Consider the following 21,316-nt stretch of genomic DNA (forward strand, 5'->3'; position numbering starts at 1 on the left):
TGGCTAAAAATTGCTGCTGTAAGAAGACGTTTGTCACACGCTGGGTTTGTGTGGATTTGAAAAAATTCCTTACTAAACGGGGTAGTCGCCTTTTCATATTAGAAAGGCATTTTAGCTGTTTGTGTAAAATTATGGGCATTTTGTTAAGTTTGCATAGGTTAGGGTATTTACTTTAAGGCTAAAAGACTATTTTTCGCCCAAGTTTGGATGTGTTTCTAAATTTACACTTATAAAATTTAAAAATTATAAAATCTCACCTATAAATCAATTATAGTTAAAATTTTTGTTAGAGATAAAAATAAAATTATTATTTTATTAATAATATTAAAAAAATATAATATTTATTATTTTTTATTCAAAGTTTTAAAAACAAACAATTTCACTCATACTTACAGTTTTCTAATTTTAAAAAATAACATTCTTCCCAAACCTGAGGTTTTTTTCTTTGCCCCTCCTATCATCATCTCTAACATCAATGATCTTCTCTTTTCACACTAAAACTTTAGATAATACACAATGATTTCCGATGAAGAGATCTCTTTCAGAGAGATTGTCGTGCATTGGTCAACGTTTTAAAGTGAAGAGAAGAGATTGTTAGTATTAAAGATAGTGGCTGGAGAGATAAAGAAAAAAACCTTAGGTTTAGAGAAAGAAATTATGAGTTTTTAAAACTAAAAAATTTTTAATAGTGGTGAAATTATTATTTTTTAAAGTTTATAAAAAAATATATAATAAATTTTATATTTTTTTAATATTTATTAATAAAATAATAATTTTATTAATACTTTTAACAAAAAAAAATTTAATAATAATTAGTGCTTGAATAAAATTTTAACTTTTTTTAACTGTATGAATATAATTTTAAAAACCCATACCTAGACTGGAATAAGTCCATGGCCTTAATTTGATATCCCTGATTTATTATTCTAACTGAGCCCAACACAAAACCGTCCAATACCCGTTTGTAAATTCTGGCTAAAACACAACAAAACCCTAATTCAAAGTCTCTAACCATCCAAAACCTCAAACGCCCACACACGTCGCCGGCCACTGACTTGTACGCTGACGCCTGTAGGTATAGATATGGCAGAAGAGGAGGCAAAGCCTTTGGCATATATATCAGAGACAGTGTTGAAGAAAAGGAAAAGTACTGAATCTTTGGCACTTACGAGAAAAGCTCAGCTAGAGCTGGGAAAATATGGACAGAATAATAAGAAGAAGAAGAAGGTTGAGGATATTAAAAGACCGGAGGAATTTATCAAACAGTTTAGAGCGCAGGTGACCTTCCAACTTTGTGTTTTAACTGCTGTGAAGGTGCTTTAAAATTGACTTATTTTATTGTCTGGTTGTGAAACAACATTTATAATGTAAAATTTCATTCGAATACTTGATTTTCAAGGATTATATATTAAATCTCTGGCGTTTTCAACTTCAATTTTTGGCACTTGAGTTGGCATATTTCGTTATGGAGCATTTAGTTTGTTGTGCGCGTCGTTACCATTCACAAAGCGTTCTAACAGTAACTCCAGTTTTTGTTATTTTTTTCATTTCTAAGAATTTGATAATTTTTTATCATGATTGAAGAAATTTGATAGTCTCAAAAAAATAATTATTTTCTTCTGAAATTTTTTATTAATGGCTTGCTTAATTACTTTGTGTTTGCCCCTTTTATTAATGTTTATGGGATATTAACATTTCAGTTTTCTGTTTAGTGTAATATGGTCTGACACTAGTCTCTACATAGGAACTGGACCTTATTAGAATGAAACAGAGAGGGAAAAGGGCAAATTCAGCGCTGCTGAAGCCAAAATCAAAGTTGCTTTTTATAATACGTATTCAAGGGTAGGTTGCATTCTTTGGTGATTTACTTAAAAAAATTTTGCATTATTCTGATTCGGGTTCTGATATCTCACTATCATCTCATTCAGGCAAAATGACATGCACCCAAAAACTAGGAAGATCTTATACAAACTAAGATTGAGTAAAATCTTCAGTGGTGTCTTTGCCATGGCTAGTGAAGGGATCTTTGAAATGCTGCAAAAGGTGGAGCCGTATGTCACGTATGGGTAAGAGAGGCAAACATTACTTTCCATTATTCTTGTGATATGATCTGTCGGTTGATTAGCAAGAAAAACCTCTAACATGAGGTGCATCCCATGAAACTGCATACTCAAGTATCAAATGTATTTGGCTAGATGATGAAACTACATGACTTTGGTATCTTGTATTTGATAATCCCGAAATTAGGTAATAAAAAGATGAGTGTGTTATGTTGAAGGATACAACTCTGATCAAGTTCTACCAATATAATTAATTCGTAAGCATCTTGGTCTATGTTCTCCATGTGGGAGCCAATGCTGGTGTTGATGGATCAGTAATTTATTTTTTTTCACCAAACTGCTTATTCAGGAAACCATTTCATTAGTTTACCATCTTTAATCACTGAGTGAAAATGATTTGTAAAAATGTTGCATGGGTGTGGAGTGATAATTTGCTCTAAGGTGTGCTAAATATGCTTAGCTTTAAGTCAATTTAGATTGTTATAATGTTTGTTTTCCTGGTGCATTTCACCCGACATTAAGTTGCTTCAACCTCCATGGTATAGTAGGGTTGGATTTCTGCAGTACCTTGCATTTCCATTCTCTCTTAAGAATGTCAACCAATTTAGGGTTTCCAATACTTTTATTGCTATAGTATTGTAATTATTGTATTGATAGTATTTAATTATTTATTTTGGTAGATACCCTAATCTTGCAAATGTGAAGGAGCTAATATACAAAAAGGGCTATGCAAAGATAGAGAAGCAAAGTATTCCTCTGACAGATAATAACATTATTGAACAGGTATTGAATATATCTTGCTCAAATTTTTTTATTCTTTCTTATGCACAATATTAATCTTTGGCATGACTCTTTTTACCTGAACATTATCGAAGACTTCTCTAATTGTTTTATATTTCTGAACATTGTTAAATCTGGCAGACACTGGGTAAATATGGCCTGGTGTGCATCGAAGATTTAGTACATGAAATCGCCAATGTTGGTCCACATTTTAAGGAGGTGATCCATTTTTTGGGGCCTTTTCTACTAAGCAAACCAGAAGGAGGATTGTTAGGGAAGAAACAACGGTTCAAGGATGGTGGAGAGTCTGGAAATCGTGAGGATCAAATCAATGATTTAATTCGAAAGATGAATTAGTATTAAGAAAACATGGAAACACCTGTGAGGATTATGCCAATGATATATCTATGAAATTGTATTACAGTTGTACCCCAAATGACCTGCAATGCCCTGTATTGCAAATTTTGATGTTATTTTTCCGTTAGTTTTGCTTGCGAGTAATAGTTGCTTGCTTAGCATTATCTGCGTGCTATCTTTTTTGCAATGATATAAAGCCGTCTGATTTTGGTAGGGTTTGTCAATGGCTTTCCATTATTTTGAACATTTCTGTGCCATGTCTGTTCAATTTGGTGTTGTGTATTCAAAATAGCAGATCAAAACGACTGGGTATAACAACATTCATTATCGTTAGGCCAAGATGAAAAAGTTGCGTATCATGGAAGTTCAACAACTTCACAGAGTCGATTTTCATCAACTAATCATCAATTTTAAACTTATGAGGATTTAGAATCAAATAAATCAATTAATATTAACCTTGTAACATATTTTAGAGATGAAGTTGATAACTTATGAGGATTTAGAATCAAACTTATGAGGCAAAAAAATCAAACATTTTGAGCTGAAAATTTTCAGTAGGCAACTTAGGCGAATGAATTAACATAGATGGTAAAATCTACTCGGGCAATTTCAACAGAGCCCATTTTATTGGCCGTATCTATGTAATCCTCTCGCTACGGTACCTTTATAATTTCTCTTTTATTTATTTCGATAAAACTCACGACAAATGAAGACGTGGATATAACGCAAAAGATATAAACCCCAAGATTTCTTCGCTCTATAAATGCCCCTCGCCTTTCCCTCTTCTTTCAAACCCCACACACGCTACCTTACCTTTTACTCAGCCGGTTGCTCTCCTTCTTAACATCACACTCTGACTAATAAAATTTGAAACTACTCTTTCCTTCAATGGCTACTTTCGGTGCTGCCGCTGCTGCAATAAATCAAAACCCTAACAAATCCTTCGAGGTTTTTATTTATTTTCTATTTTCAGTTTACTTATTAAAGCTTTTTCGTTATTAACATTTTAAGAATTTACTGCGATTATTCATAGGGCTTAACTGTGAGCCGAAACATTAGTAATAATTCTTCTAGTTTAATTTTATCTTATGCCAAGCGTGTGTCAACTTATATGGGACTATCATGAATGCAATAATGTTAGTGATATTACTTACAGTTCCTGGCCTGAAGCTGGAAAGATTATTTTACTTGTCCTGAAATGGTTATAATAGGATATTTTCTGATGAATACTATCCTTGGAGGGTGGAATTGTTGAAATAACTAAATTCTAGGAGAGAATTGCATGTGTATATGATTTATTAGAATAATTATTGAAATCCTCAAAATGTAAAACGTATATGAAGAAATTTTGGCAATTCATCGTACTAAACATCTTATTAGGCTCATGTGTGATATTACATCAGACTAAATCTAAGTAGAAGTGTTCTGAAAAACTTAGGGCTTAACTTATATATTCAATGTTTATATGAGTCTGAAGTTTTTTCACTTGATTGAAGCTGCCCTGTTTTCACATTTCTAGTGGATTCTTGAGGGAGCCGTGATGATATTTTAATATATAGTTTCTGTGAAGAGAAAAGGATTTATGTGAAACCTTTGAATGTCAGGTTGCCCAACCTCCAAGTGATTCTGTTTCAAGCCTTAGTTTCAGTCCCAAGGCCAATTTCTTGGTTGCAACTTCATGGGATAATCAGGTTTGTGGATTTTTCTCTCTTGTGCAGTCTGTGTCTTCCTATTTGTTGGTTAACCCCTGCTGTATTCACATTCATCCCAATTCAATGAATGATATATGGCAGGTACGTTGTTGGGAAATTTCACGCAATGGAGCTAATGTGGCTAGTGTTCCCAAGGCATCAATTTCACATGACCAACCAGTAATTTTAAACCTCGTTGTTGTTGTTATGACTCCATGTTTCTTTTGCGAAATTCATATTTGCATGTTATAACTTTTTTCTGTCTTTCCATATTAAAGGTATTGTGCTCAACATGGAAGGATGATGGGACTACTGTATTTTCTGGAGGATGTGACAAGCAGGTGAAGATGTGGCCTCTGCTGTCGGGTGGTCAGCCGGTAACTGTTGCTATGCATGATGCACCAATTAAAGAGGTTGCCTGGGTTCCAGAGATGAATCTACTTGTCACTGGAAGCTGGGACAAAACTTTGAAGTATTGTTTTCTCTCCTTTCTCTTCACTTGTCAGTCCTGTCCTGTTGTTTGTTTGGAATCTATTGGATATCAAGCTTAGATTTATAACTAAAAATGGTATTTTTTTTTCTCATACTCTAGGTTTAGGGCTTGCATATTTTATAAGTCCTCATTCTATGTGAAAGTAGCCTCACCTCTTTGCCAATATGTGAATCTAGAAAGTTAAATCTAGTTTTGCACGTCCTTAAAAGAAGTAATGATCATTTGATAGTTGTTTGATCTGTTTTAAATGGTGGGATCAGATACTTGAATTCCTATTTGTAGAAGGTTGGTTGTTCCACTTGATGCACGTTTTGTTCTTAATTTTAAAATGTAGTAGTATATTTGACAGTGAAAGTGGTGGAAATGGCTGGGTTTGGACCCTCAAACTGCTGGCAGGCAAACTTTTCCGCTGCTTTTATAATTACTAGTAGAAAAGGAAAATGCCTAAACTAAGTGTTTATTGTTGTGTAAAGTGTGTCCCTCGCGCTCACTTTCTGTCTCTGTGTGTTTTCTGGTTTATCTTTTTACTTTTTTTTTGTGATAAATATTAAGATTTGGTTAATAAATGTATAGCTTCTCCTTGTGGCTGACATGTTTTTTCAGTGCATACTATTTTTGGTTCAACATGCCTCTGTTACTTCCATGCCATAAAGTTCTTGCATATTTGAGTTTCTTGTTTGTGTGAGTTGTTGATGAGTGTTTTTGTTGATGTCCAATCTATGATTAGGTACTGGGATACAAGGCAGTCAAACCCTGTGCATACTCAACAACTACCTGATCGCTGTTATGCATTAACAGTGAGGCATCCTCTGATGGTTGTTGGCACCGCAGATAGAAATCTAATTGTCTTTAACTTGCAGAATCCACAGGTAATGTTTTCTTGTTCTGTGATTGCATTGTTTTATCATGAAATTCAAACAAAAAAAATCATTGAGGGCAGTTTAAGCATTTCGTATATTGAATTGTAACAACTGCTTTTAGTGCTAGTAACCTGCTTAGTATTTAAAATTTTATTTTTTAAGCATCTCATTTAGTGTGTATTGAAAATGTAATTACTAATTGAATTTCTTGAAACTAAAAGTATTGTTTTTGGGTAATCCACATTTTATCCTGTATAAAAGGCGTATGGAAGTTCTTCAGTTGGTAGGCATTTTTGCTCTGCAAGACTTAGGCTGAAAAAGACTGATTTCCTGTTATCATTCCGCTTGTCTTTCTCATCTCTTGTTTATAATTTAAAATAAATTCTTTTACAATATGGTATGTGTAAGAAGAGTTTGACTGTTGTAATTTTTAAGTGATTTTTGATGATTTGCACTGCACCTATGTGTTCATTTTTTTCCCCAATGTTTTCTTGGATAAGAATTTAATCATCTTTTCAATTACCCTTGTCTGCCAAAATTTTGTTAATTTTACTTAGTTCTCTGTTTAACTTGATTGTATTAGCCCAAAATTTTATCCCCGCATTAAAAATAAATGAGAAACATATTAAAGCTGCTAATTCGTTTACTCAGTTTAGTTGCAGTTTTATAAAGGGGTGGATGTCGGATATCTCTTCATAAGATACCAAAGATGATGTGACAAGTTGCTTGCGTTACAATCTGTTATATCAGATTCATGTTTGAATATGAAAATGTTTGAGTGGTGATGAGTTATTATTTTTTGTTGAGATGCTAGTTGTCTGAGTTGGAGATTACTTATGACCATCTCCTCTGAATTTCTCTAATACAGTTTAATGCTAACAGACTGAATTTAAAAGAATTCCTTCACCCCTGAAGTATCAGACAAGATGTGTAGCTGCCTTTCCTGATCAGCAAGGTTTTTTGGTATGTATTCAGTTATTTTTGGTTGCAGTCATTCCCCACTCCTTTTTGTGACCTTTATTCTCACAAAATTTGGTTAGGATCATGGGTACCTGATTTTGAAATGAATATGTTTTTGGTGGCAATTATCTGAGGCCATCTCTCGTTCCACCTAATGTTTCTTTCTTTCCTTGTTTTCCTAGTATAGGATCATTGACTCTTACTACTTCCTTTTTGAGCTTACTGCCTTTGCTTCCAATTCTTTTTTCCATTTATACTATGGTGGATCGGTTAAGTCTGATCATTGAAAACGGTGTTTTGATCTTTCTAGGTTGGTTCAATAGAGGGAAGAGTTGGTGTACATCATCTGGATGATTCACAGCAAAGTAAGAATTTCACATTCAAATGCCACAGAGATGGCAATGATATATACTCGGTCAATTCTTTGAACTTCCATCCTGTAAGTTACCTTTGTGCTTTCTAATTTTATATGAAGTTTAGTCTATGGTTGACAGCATGCCACTGTTACTGGTTGATTAAGAAATTTTTTTAATCATGTCAAGATAGGTTAGGATGGACAGTAGATTTATATGAAGAAATAGATAAATATATTCTTTTTCCCATCTAGAGAAATGACATTTAGTGTTAATTTTTTTCTATGTTCATCCTTTTTCATTGGAAGCTAAACACATCATTTCTGATCTATATTTGCTGAAATTGTATTGCTGGAGAAGTTGTTCATATTGTTCTAGTAAGTTGTCACAGTGCAGCAAAGTTTTACCAATATGATTGCCCCATGTTAGTTGATAAGACGAACTTTTTTCTTTTTCTGTTACTGAAATGGATTTTTCTTTTTGGTGAATCGTAGGAAATTTAGAAAACCATGTGAGGCACTCTGCTTTTTACATAACATTTCCATCTTTTACTCCCTAAAGTTCTTAATTTTATATCTGCAATTTGTTGCATAATCTTTATGTACTCCACACATTTTTTATGATAAACAAAACACATAGAAAAACCAATGGAAAGGGGGATATACAATTTGTGAACAAGCTGTTTACCGGACCTGGAGTGGACAGTCAAAAGGCAGACTGTCTTTGAAGCAATTCTAACTCTTGGAGAAAATTTGTTTAGCCTCCACTCATACTCAAAATCGTAATGCAATGGATCAATCTGAGTAATATCAGTTTATCTATCTGTTTAATAAATTTGCTTCTCTTATCTCTTGTGCCTCCAGGATTGGAGGGCTTTCAAGTGCAAAATCTTGGTTCCCTTTGCTCATGTCTTTTTCACTTTGAAGTTTTTGGTGATCAATGTGGTTTTTTTTTTTTGTTGCTTTTATCTTATGTCATTGTTTGAGCTTTGTAAAGATGAAGATAAGTATGAATATTGTTATGTTATAAACTTTGGACTTGGGTGAATCATTGTCTTCTGTGCCTGAGAATCTCATTTAACTGCCATTTGTTTGCAGATACATCACACTTTTGCAACAGCTGGGTCTGATGGTGCTTTCAATTTCTGGGACAAGGATAGTAAGCAGAGGCTCAAGGTCTTTTCAAATTTCCTTATCATCTGAACTTTTTTCTTTTTTTGGCAAGGTTCAATCTTGTTTTGTCCATATCATGCTAGCACATTGTAGTTCATATTAAATGGATCATCCATTGATATAATAATTTCTTGTTGATGATTTCAGGCCATGTCAAGGTGTGGGCAGCCTATACCCTGCAGTACATTCAACAATGATGGCTCAATATTTGCCTACTCGGTATGTTTTCTTTCCATGTCCCTAAAGTCATATCAATTTCTTTCTCTAAGACTAAGCTGCTTCACTCATTTTTTCCCGTTGTCACACTTATGCATGTATAGCAAGATGCAATTTCTGATGTTATGCACAATTGCAATATCGTAAAGTTCACTCCTCTCTCTCTACATCTGGCACACATCCTTTTATAGGCCTACCCTCATGTTAGGGGAATGTACTTTTATTTCTGCTGGTGAGTCTATCTGTTTGTTAATAATAATAATAATAATAATAATAAATATCAGCTGAAAGTTTAATAATAACTATTAATATATCGAAAAAATGTCATCTACTCTTTTTTTGAGTGATTAAACTGCAACAAGTGTCTGTTTCCTATAGATTTGAAATACCAAAATGTTGATTGATGTTGTAGAGATCAATAGAAAGAATAAAAGTACATTACTTCCCTCACCGTTATCAGTGGGGGAAATAATGCTCCAGTGACAATTCAATATTTCGGTATTCGTTTTTATTGAAGGTATCATTTGGGTTTCTGAGCTGGATGCTTTTTGTGGCCCTCTTTATTATTAATCTGCAACTTTCTTAATAATATTTAATTCTTATTTTGAATTTTTCTGCAGGTGTGTTATGATTGGAGTAAGGGTGCAGAAAATCACAACCCGGCAACAGCGAAGACATATATCTATCTGCACTTGCCACAGGTACATCTATTTTAATCATAACATAAATGGGGTAACTTGTAAGAAGAATAATATCAATCACGGACAGCAAGTGAACGTGTTTATCATAATGCAGGAGAATGAGGTTAAAGGCAAGCCTCGAGTTGGAACAAGTGGCAGAAAGTGAAGCACTGCCTGGAATTAAACTATTTCTCATCTGTTTTGGTGTGGTTCTTATCCCATGTTCTCTGTTGTCAATACTAGGAATTAGGTTGTTTTAAATGCCTTTCCGCTGAGATGATGTGGCTTTGGTTAGCCTAATTGTAATAGTTTGAAACTTTGAATTGTTGTCATTGCCAAGTATGTCAAAAAGGTTTATCTGTGTTTGATAATAGTTTCCGTTCAAGGTTTAGTTCTTTGTTGGTTATTTTTTCGTATGAAAAGCACAATTACAATATATAACACATAACTTGGGAAGTGAACCCTATATATCTATACGGGTTCAGTGCAATCCTGTTGAGATTAGTCGAGCCTTAATATTCCATCTCTTCAAAATCTTTATTTCTGTGATGGCCAATAAAATCTAGTAGCAGCTTTCTTGCCCGTTGCTGGTCAAGAAAAAAATGTGTTTTTCCTGAAAGAAAAAAAGAACGTTTCCATATTTGGTGGGGTGTAGCCGAGAAGGATGTACCCTTTGTGGTGGGATTCTCTACGTTCATTGAAAGTGCTCGGTCAACGGAATATAATTCTTGCAAGCCCGTTTACTGACCAGACCATTTCCAAATAACAATGAGAAGAATCCCAAAAAAGAAAAGTTTGAAAAACAATAGAGTTTGTTGGAACACTTGGTTGGATCAAACTTCTTGAAAAAGACCTTGACCTTGAGGATGCCAGCCTATATTTAGCCGAAATGAAACGTGATTACAGGTTTGCGAATTAAGTAATGGAGGCAAACAGCAGGATTTGTTGAAAGTTGAAGCAAGTACAACTGTTAGGCAGTTTAGCGTCAGAAATCTTTTTTTTTTTTTTTTTAATTTATGGAGATTAAGATACTTCCATTTTCATTATTCAACTATAATTTCGTTGTTTAAAAGCGAAAGAAAAAAGAATTTAAAGAAGCAAAGAATATATAAATAATATAATAATACGTAAATAAATAAAAATAATCATAAGAAAGTCACTCAAACATATAATTACTTCTCTTAGCATTTCATTAAAAAAAAAAAAAAAACACCCTTTACAAACAAAATATCTCCCCAATTTTCAATTTATACATATAATTCTGAGATAGCATATGGTTGTAATACCACAACTCCCTGTTAAATTATGAATTTATTTCATACATACCAATCTCTAATAATCGGGTTTGAAGTGCGTCTCAATCAAAACTCTTAGTTCAAAGACTTGTTTTGAGCCCCAATATTTAAGAGAGTAATATTATGTATATTTATTTTGAATATACAAATAAGTATATATATTTATGTATATCATTATATAATTGAGTATTATTTTATCTTTAATTTAAAATTACTCAATCATATAATGACACATATAAAATATGTATCTATTTATATATTTAAAATAAATAAACATAATTTTATTGTTTTTAAGATGGGTAAGTAAAATTGACAATTGGAAAATTACAATATACGGATTTTAGAAATCCCAATACTGTAATTTTAGGAAGAAAAATTGACCCCTAGAGATAATTACGCATTATGAAATTTGAGGTAGCAGTCTCAATCACAGAGCTATGGATCAACTGTAATCCACAGAATTGGAGGACAAAGATTGATGGATGGGTCCAATAATTGATCAAGGATTTGGCATATTGCATGGAAAGGAATGATACAAGAGAAAATTAATAATTAAGTGCAATATAGAAGTCTCCGTTGTTTGAGTATGTGTAAAGAAAAGGAAGATAGAATACAACAAAAAGGATGTTTAGATGATGGAAAATTTGATGCTTTTTCGTAATGTGTTTGGAGTTACATATGATTATCTTCTTGGCATGCGTTATCTTTACCTTTATTTTCCCTCTATAAGTCTTAAATGAAAACCCTTTTTAGGTTTGTTGCCTTCCGAAAATCTTTTAGCTTTTGGAATAAATGTTCCCTCATTAAACTATATATGTTATCGTCAAGTTTCCATTTCAAGATTTAGAATCTCTTTTTTTGTTGTTAATCAATTAGTTTCAGATGTTGTTGTTAGATTTTGTTCCTTGTACATGCAACAAGTGTGCTCCATAATTCCTATTTATTTTTCACTTGTTTGATCGTGTTTTGTTAGTTGTTACACATAATTTTTTTATAATAAAACTATATGTATATATTTTATGTATATAATATGAGTATACAGATGAAGTATCATCATATGATTGAGTAATTCTGAATTAAAGATAAAATAATGTCTAATCATATAATTGACAAACAAGAGGGGGCACACTATCGAGCATAGATGGAATGAGGAAGCAAGAAGAGGCCAGACAAGTAGCATGTAATTAAGCGTTTTAATTATAATTATTCATATCATATGAGGTTGAGGCACAAATAATTTGAGAGATGGGCAATAATGGCTTCAAAATATTAGTGGCATTCTCCTATACACCCATTATCCTTCAATTAAGGGGTAAAAAAGATTTCCACATATATTTTTAAAGTCAATAAAATTATGTACATAATTTTTATACATAATTTTATGCATAAACAATGACATGTTATAATATGATTGAGTGTTATTTTATCTTTAATTTTTAACTATCCAATTATATAATGACACATCAAAAATTAATATATATAATATTATTTTTTTAAAGTAATTTATTATAAATAAAGAGAAAATAAACATAATGATCTATCATTTAGAATTGGAAGACCACTATGATGCCACTCTAACATAAGTTGAGTTGTTCATAATGTTTATGTGGATCATCATCATACACAAGAAGGTAATCATCTTTTTACTTTTTATTTCTTAATAATCAAATTCAAAATTAAAGAGAAAAATTAACATATAGAAGAAAGGGATGTTTTTTAGTCTTTTTTGGAAGCATTAGGCTGTATATTTTTAGTAAAATACATAGATGTCCTTGAGAATTATTTTATCGTCAAATTGCTTATGATTCTTCTAGTGGGTAGTTATGAAGATTGGATTTTTCTGGCAGGTTAGAATTTGACCTCCACAGAGTGGAAGCAGCCGGCTGGTATTAGTATCTTGTTCCGTGTCAAATCAAACTGAATTAATTGTTTATATTAGGCATATAATAGTTTTGTTTGGGTTGTGTTGGAAACCATTAAAGATAAACAGAATCAATTATTAAGAGAGTTGAAAGTCATTTCCTATGCTTTAATTATCCTTTGGGTATTTTTCTTTTCTACTATAAAAGTCATAACTTAAATATGTGAACAACAAAGAATTGATTACAAGGTCATTGGCAAACACTTTGCTTCCACTCAAGGGCACCAATTGATCCTTGTCTAAAGGCCCTAGTTTGCGCAAATTCAGCCATCCAACACTCTTCAAGAGAAATTCCAATATATTATTGGGTGTGAAAGAGTTAAAATGATAAAACATACCATCTAACAACAACATTCATTATTCGACTGTCTGATATAAATTTTAAGAAAATCATATCTTAAAAAGTTAGTTATTAAGATTAAAAAGTTCAAAGTTATATAAATATCATACAAAAATCTAATACTTTTTAATATAGGATTCAAATATCATATCTTATGTTTATGATCCTAACACTATTTTGAAATACCATTTCATGGTTTCTAAGCTAATATTTCAGAGACAATGTGTACTGGTACTAACATTTTTCCTAGATTATTATTGGGTTGTCACAGTCAATAAATTCGCATCTTTTATAAGCATCTATTTAAGGTTATGAACTATCAAGTGATGTAACGAGATTGATACCGTTTAATATTCCTGATGTGTAAACAAATCTTTGGGGATAGACAAGGCGAAGTGGTAGCTTACGAATTGCAGAAGCAAAAAATAGCAAGGCATGTGAAGAGAAAGAGTGAAAGATGAAAGATGACGAGTAATGGGGAAGACAATGAATGTGAAATTGATGTCAACATCTATTTTTGTAACTTGGCAACAAAAATGGAATAAACGGTCAAATATATCAGCTAGTGCCTTACAACAATCCCCAAGAAAGAGAGAGAAATAAGCAACACAGCAAATGGCATAGCATGGGCTTGAAAATAACATCAATCATGTATTTATTGTCTTCTCTTCACATTGTGTCATATGGGTAGGTTTCCTACCCTTTGTAATCGTGATGTGAGCCACGTACCCATGTCCACTGACTACTACAACAAAATAAAATCACACCCAGTTTCCAATAGTTCAGTATAAATCTATTGCTATTAAGCAATTTTAAAAAGAATAAATCTGGAATTCCATCTGGGTTTCTGACGCAAGAGCAAGACTTTATTATGAAGAAAGTTACGTTTACTTCTTGTCCCTTTGTAGCAATTACAGTAATCTGAATTTGGACAGTCTGAAATGGATAAACTCCATCAGACTTATCTGCTTCGAAACGAAGAAAATATGGGTGTGTATTGCAATTTGCAAATGTGATAAACTAGAATTTATTTCACCTTTTCGATGAAATTGTTGTTACCCATGTAAAAAGAAAGGCCAAAAACTATTACCCTTTGTGGGCTCCATTCTTGTTCAATTTTATCGATTGGAACAAAACGAGAAGGCCGCAATATGTGGCCTATATAAATGCCTTCAATTCTTTCACTCCAAGCCCCCTATCTTTCTCCTCCAATCTCGTTCTTCTATCAGGTATTTCTACAAACACATCTCGGCATTTAAAGCTTTTGAAACGTTTCTTTTTGCTCAACCATGGCAAGACCGCAACAACGCTTCCGTGGCGTCCGTCAAAGGCACTGGGGCTCCTGGGTCTCCGAAATCCGCCACCCCTTATTGTAATTCTCTCTTTTCCAAGCTTATTTAAAACGTTTCAATAGAAACGTTTTGTAAAGTTACAAAATTAGTAAAAGAGAACCGAGACATTTTCATCAAAGAAAACGTTATTTTTTTACAATTTTATGCGGTTCATATTGTTCAATCTGTACTAAAAGAAACTTTCATGTGATTTTTTTTAACTACAGGAAGACTAGAATTTGGCTAGGCACATTCGAAACGGCAGAGGATGCGGCAAAAGCATACGACGAAGCGGCAAGACTGATGTGTGGGCCAAAAGCACGAACAAACTTTCCATACAATCCAAACGAGTCACAATCTTCATCATCAAAACTTCTTTCAGCAACTTTGGCAGCTAAATTACATAAATGTCACATGGCTTCCCTCCAACTGAACAAAAAGAACGTGAAAAGAGAGCCACTCGATCAGCCACAATGTGCACCATTCGCCGGAAAACCCATCCAAACAAGCCCTGAATGGCCGGAGACGAAATGGGGTGGCGCCGGAGAAACCCACATGGGTAATAGTACTCAACAGCAATTTAAGGCACTTGAAGATGACCATATAGAACAAATGATACAAGAATTGCTTGACTATGGATCCATTGAGCTATGCTGCAGTGAAAATTCAACATAAACGAAAAAAAAAAGGTGTACCAATATTGAATGGCTAATGCAAGTTTTCTTGTTTTGGTTTGATCTGAAGTTGGGAAAAGTAGCGATGCATAGAAAGTGATAAAGGTTAATGTAAATGAGGCAATCTAATTTAGATTTTGGACAAAGATTGAGTTTCATAGTATGAATGCCTTCATGTGAATGACTCAAAAGCAATTTAATATGATGTGCATGCTGACAATAAAGATCAAAACTTTATAATGAGAGAGATGATTCTCTCTTTGATTGGAACAAATCATGCTTCAATTGCCTTCAAAAGATAGTTTTATTGACAAAGAAAATGGATTCTAACTATGAGATTTAATTTATTTAATGCAGTAATCCTCAAATAAGGTATCTTTGTTTGAAAAAAAAAAAATCCCCTTATTCTTTTTGTCTATTCTCTACATGAATTTAAAGGAAAGAAAGGAATCCAAATCTTGGAAGTGAGCAAAATAATGAGGATTAGAAGTCGGAAAAGTGCCCATTACATACAAATTAAAAGAAAAAGGAAGGATTCCCATTACATATAAATTAAAGAAAATGGAAGTATTCTCTCTTATTTTTATTGTATAGTTTTATAATTTATCTTCTTGATCCATTACTGATTCTTGATAATTATTCATGTTAATCACAGTCAATTCACCCTAATGATAAATAAATCTTAGTTTATTTTTGGGTGCATTTGGATGTCTCTCTTGCCTATATAAGCCTAGATCAATTAAATCCAAACCAGAGAGAATCAATCAATCATTTTATAGGGTCCCCAGATGATAACCATTAAAATATCGAATTTCCTTGCAGAAAGTGACATCCGTGTTAATAAGTGATTTAATTACAATTAAAAAAATAATAAGGTACCAATTTTCTGAGCAGAACAATTTTAGGGTCATTTTCATCAGCAGGCAAAAAATCATGCAATATTAGAAAAATATTTTGTCTGAGGTTGCTCTCTTTGATAATTAGTTCAGCCGTGTTTCTGTTAATATCAAGTAATGTGAACAAGAATTGGACGATTGAGTGAGTCTTGGTGGTGGCTTTCCTAGTGTTAAATTAAAGTTGAAATGAGAATTGACAAGCCTTGGGATTGGCATCCACAGATTCATTTGATCTCCTAAGAATTGTCACTTTTAAACCGTCACTTTTGACCCACATACAATTTCCCTTTACTCAATTTCTTATTTGAATAATTTTATTTGGGTTTATTTCATCATATACTTAAAAAATTATCATAACTCCCCCTTTTAATGATTGGGAATCCCCTGAAATACGGAGATTTTTAGTAATTTATAGGATTCTTTAGTTATTTATTTATAAGGGTATGGTTTACTAAAGATTTTGGGTATCCTCAATCATAACAAATAGTTTGAATATTGAAGTTATACTATTATTGTGAAAGAAAAAAAAATTAATTTTATTATACTATTTTGTACAAACAAGTCATTTTAATATTTTCCTTATTATGGTCACTAAATTTATGAGTAATGGGAGAGTTTTTTTTTTTTTTAATTTGACTTGACAATGTTTAAGAAATTTTAATTTGGATATAACACATCAATTATATGATTATTAATGGCTTTATTTATTTATATGTGTAAGTAAAACTACAAGAGAAGAATAATTGATGAAGAAGTAAAGCATGATCCTTCGAAATAGGAAAAGCAGTTTTCCACCTATGAAAGCCATTTTCATACAACTTTAGCTTTGCATGGATCATTGAATTAAAATTTGAGCTGACAAATCCCAAGACTGGAAGACCCACAAATCCATATCTCAATTTATAAGTAACGTAGATAATTTTATATATAAATAATGATATATATTATATAATTAAATATTATTTTATTTATAATTTAAAATTATTAATTACATAAAGATATACTATTATTATTATTTATATATAAAATTATACATATTATTTATATATATAATATTACTTATTTATCATTGTTATTGAATCATTGTTACCGTCAGTTATTTTTAAATTTGAGAAGACTATGTAAATTAATAAATGCCCAATAAAAAGGTTGATTTATTATACATTTTATGTGTTATTAATTATAATAAAATTATGTGTATATATATAATTTAAATATATAGATAATATATTTTAATGATTTTAAATTAAAAATAAAATAATATCTAATTATATGATTATTTATATAATTTATATACCTAAATTATATATAAAAAATATATACATATAAAATTACTATATTAATTACTATATTATAAAACTTTTAAACTATGCAAGCATTTTTTAATTTTTAAATATCGAAATAAATTTTTAAAATGTTAAGCATTTTTTACATATTTTACTCGTTATTTCTTATTATTATTTGTTAATAATTACAGTAATATTACTAAATCAAATCAATTTCGTTAACATTTACTGATGGAACTAGTATTTAGTGCCTTTAACTGGCTCAGTAAAGAAGCAATCCCATGACATATTTATAACGTAATTAACACATAATAATTAGAAATTTACTGACTATTTAGAGTTAAATTACAGTTTTTTTACCTAATTAACACATGTTATTTGCTATCTCTTTCCCTTAAAGAAATTACCATAAAACTTAAAGAAATTACGATAAAATATGTGTATAAATTTTTGGTACATAAATACATATATATAAATATATTATTACGTGTTTTAATAATATATATACATAATATTACACTAGAAATTAATTAGTGTGAAACATAAGTATGTATGGCTAATATCAAATGATGCATGTTTGGCATGCTACATATGCTTGCTATCTATCTGCTCCTTCTTTTCCATTATCTAAATTGATTAATTTACAGTTTTTAACAATTTTGGTGGACCAACGTCTTTAATCTAAAAATTCATGCTTCATCATTAAAACATTTGTTATAGAGTTGATTTTGGCCCCCACCACCACCATTCAAATTCCTTCAATTATATATTCATTGACACCGTAATTATCGTCTTCAATTTTACTTTTCTATTTACACTAAAATATTTTACAAGATTTCACCACTTTCTATTATACAATAATAAGTAATAATAATAATAACAAAATTCTTATCGCACATATTTAATTATAAGGTAGATTAGTGGTATCATATATTTATCTTTTACAAGATTATGACAAATATTGTAAATTGTTGAATCCAAATTATATTCATTTGGAATGTCGCGCTTAGAAGAATGTATGATTCATAAAATATAGACCTATTTTAAACTTTTAAAAGTAAATTGACCCAACAAATCCCTCCTTGTATATTTTAATAATAAAATTTTATTTATTTATTTTTGAATATATAATTAAATACATAAATAATTAGATGAATTTAAGTTATAGATAAAATAACACTTAATTATAGATGACATATTATTTATATATTTAATTATATACTAAAAAAGATATATATTTAACGTTGGTTATGTATAATTTGAATTATTATTTTACGAATTTCTTTATCATATATCCAATGATACTAATAATAATAATAATAATATATAGTAATATATTATTATTGATATTTTATTTGATATTTACTTTAAATTAGTATAATATAACCCTATTTCTTATAGGTTGAAGAGGATTGCGATGATCAAATTGATCTTCGAATGAAACCAATAATGAAGCTACTCTCACTATCGAAATCACATTTCAAATAATGGTTTCTTTTTGTGTGTTAAATTATTTATTTTATAATTTATCGTTAAAAGCCAAGGGAGGGGTCAAAAAAATCAATGATGTTAAGTGTAATGTGAGATGTCTAATAAATATTTTTGGAAGAAGACAACCATCATGGAGCATTCAGCGATCAGCATGATAAACCCTTAAATCATATCAATCTATTTTCTTCCCTTAGTCAACTTTCGATCTCTCTATCATCATTGATTTTAGATTCTTTGAATTAAGTGATTCATGCAAATAAACATATAATAATAATTAATCTTAAATATAATTAAATTCAGATTTTCCTATCAACATGATAGAAAGAATGGTTTAAATCTAACCCAGAGAAAATAAAAATTAGACCCTTAAGTTTGAACATCCAATTGCCATAAGTTAATTGAATTAAAACATACTTGATTCCATTAACTTCCTATATGTGAAATTTTAGCTTGATTGTTGAAAAGTAGTTGAAAGAAACTTGATTTCTCTCCCTTTCTTTCTTAAATGTTAATTGGAGAGCATAAATGATGGAAAGTTAATGGTCAAAGAGATAACCAATGTTATACAGTCATTAGGTAAAGTATGTTATATTATATAAAACTTTTTATATTAATTAATAGTATTTTACTCATAATTTATTATTAAACTTATATTTTATGTTAATTACTACTAGTAAACTACACAAGATTCATCTTACTCTTATAGTGAGTTGATTTGTCAGACTTAGATTCTTGTTTGTATATAATAATTTTGTGTTTTCATGATCTCAATTATATTACAAAACCCATCAAAAAAGGCTTATTTTTTGTGCATGCAGGTTGTTGGGCAGCTACCAAAAAAGCCAAAACACTCCCTATCTCAAAATCTATTGAAAATTTTTTAATAAGAACGATAGCAATAGAGATATAGACGTTGCATTTATGTCTTGATATTACAATTTTTAGAGAAGACAATAACCAAAATTGAACACTCTGTTCTCTTTCTTATTTCTTTCCTCGTCCCCATTCCTTCACATGCAAACCCACATGTTATTCAAATATTTTGCCCCCATTTACAAGTTAGCAAGTACATGGCTTTAGAATTTAGCTTCATCTTCTTATGATGTTGGTTAAAAGAGACAAGCTAATCTTACCCTCATCTCATTTTTACAAGGAAGGGATTTTGCCCTTTTTTTTTCCTCTTGTGTTTTTTCGCTTTCTCGCCATCTTTTTTAGCTCTATTATTCTTCTGCCATGTTTCTACCATTTATATATCTCCTTGTCTTTCCTAAATTCTTCACATGGGCAGCCATGTTATTTTCAGTTGCACATGGTTTTGTCCAACAGGTGGTACGATATGTTGCTTTCTTTCATCACCGTTTCAGTTTTGGATTCGAAATAGGTCTTACGTTTAATAGTTATCACAATGTAAAAATCTTTGGATTCAATGAATTCGATTTTCATTGGCCTAAACTGTTCTTGGACCCATAACTTAATATTCCATTACCAATGGATACCAAAATATATATATATATTATCATTAACTTTGTTGCTTCTAAAAATACTCGAAATTAAAGAAAGATAACAATTTTTTTCATTAATTAGTTCAGGGAATGTCGAAAATCTCATTGATTCTGCAAGGATACTAAGAGATAATATAATTCAAACCTTTCAAGGTATCCTAAGATTATTAGGAAAATAAGCAAAAAGAACCTTGATGATAATTAATTTGATTAATGCTATTCACGACTTGAGATTATTGCTAATTAAAACTGTTACAATTTGGACATGCATTAATAGAGGTATTATATTTTGTTCAACTTAATATTGGGATCATGTGTCATGCACGTAGATTTTATTGCCAATAATTATGATGACTTATGTGGCATTAATTGTGGAACGATGAAATCAAAATGATTGAGCTAAATATGCAAAATATTTAGGTTCTTGAATCGTGAGATGTTAATTTGGCAAAAATATGAAATAACAGGATTCATATAAAATTAATTACACCTTTCTCCTTTGTATCCATGTAACTAAGGTTGGATACGAGCTGAGCCGAGCCCGAACAAGGTCCAACTTGTTTTCAGTGAGCTCGGGCTCGGGCTCGTCGAGCTCGCCAAACACATATTCGTGTTCGGCTCATTTCATAATTTTAATAATCGGGCTCGACTCACATTTATCTTGGATTTGTGTGTTCGAGATCGGGTTCGCTTTAGGCTCGCATTGGGCTTGCATTTTAGGCTCAGTAGCTTGGTTTCAGGCTTGTATTTCAAGGAGCAAACGGTGTCATTTGTTCCAAGTTAAATGTTTTTTCATTTGAGTGAACAACTCGCGAGACGAGCTCTACTCGCTTAATCGATGTTTAGATTCAGGCTTGTGTTTATTTTTTGCTTAAAATTCAGGCTCGCGTTCGTACTTGGGCTCAGGCTCGGGCTCGGGCTCGGGCTCGGGTTCAGGCTCGTTCGAGCTTGAACAAGC

General features: G+C 31.4%; 3 protein-coding genes across 4 annotated transcripts; all 3 read left to right on the plus strand.

The window, feature by feature from the left end:
* Positions 1–925: 925 nt before the first annotated feature.
* LOC123211874 (60S ribosomal protein L7-1-like) lies at positions 926–3,421 on the plus strand. Its single transcript, XM_044630822.1, has 5 exons — positions 926–1,278; positions 1,745–1,842; positions 1,929–2,066; positions 2,741–2,843; positions 2,982–3,421. The coding sequence occupies exons 1-5, from the start codon at positions 1,084–1,086 to the stop codon at positions 3,195–3,197; spliced, it is 750 nt and encodes a 249-aa protein (XP_044486757.1). The 5' UTR covers positions 926–1,083; the 3' UTR covers positions 3,198–3,421.
* Positions 3,422–3,900: 479 nt separating this feature from the next.
* On the plus strand, positions 3,901–10,013 carry LOC123211873 (protein RAE1). 2 transcript variants are annotated; one of them, XM_044630821.1, is made up of 11 exons: positions 3,901–4,145; positions 4,802–4,888; positions 4,991–5,068; positions 5,167–5,360; positions 6,109–6,250; positions 7,124–7,204; positions 7,512–7,640; positions 8,652–8,729; positions 8,874–8,945; positions 9,047–9,174; positions 9,563–9,643. In XM_044630821.1, exons 1-10 carry the CDS (start codon positions 4,086–4,088, stop codon positions 9,131–9,133), a joined length of 1,008 nt encoding a protein of 335 aa, XP_044486756.1. In that variant the 5' UTR covers positions 3,901–4,085; the 3' UTR covers positions 9,134–9,174; positions 9,563–9,643. The 2 variants fall into 2 exon arrangements, with proteins under 2 accessions (XP_044486756.1, XP_044486755.1); XM_044630820.1 differs by lacking the exon at positions 9,047–9,174 and adding an exon at positions 9,738–10,013 and having other exon boundaries at positions 3,903–4,145.
* A 4,345-nt stretch (positions 10,014–14,358) lies between these two features.
* LOC123210848 (ethylene-responsive transcription factor ERF003-like) lies at positions 14,359–15,329 on the plus strand. The gene is made up of 2 exons (XM_044629336.1): positions 14,359–14,550; positions 14,737–15,329. Exons 1-2 carry the CDS (start codon positions 14,468–14,470, stop codon positions 15,182–15,184), a joined length of 531 nt encoding a protein of 176 aa, XP_044485271.1. The 5' UTR covers positions 14,359–14,467; the 3' UTR covers positions 15,185–15,329.
* The last annotated feature ends 5,987 nt before the right edge of the window (positions 15,330–21,316 follow it).

This window comes from Mangifera indica, chromosome 3 (assembly GCF_011075055.1).
Source record: "Mangifera indica cultivar Alphonso chromosome 3, CATAS_Mindica_2.1, whole genome shotgun sequence".
Lineage (NCBI taxonomy): Eukaryota > Viridiplantae > Streptophyta > Magnoliopsida > Sapindales > Anacardiaceae > Mangifera > Mangifera indica.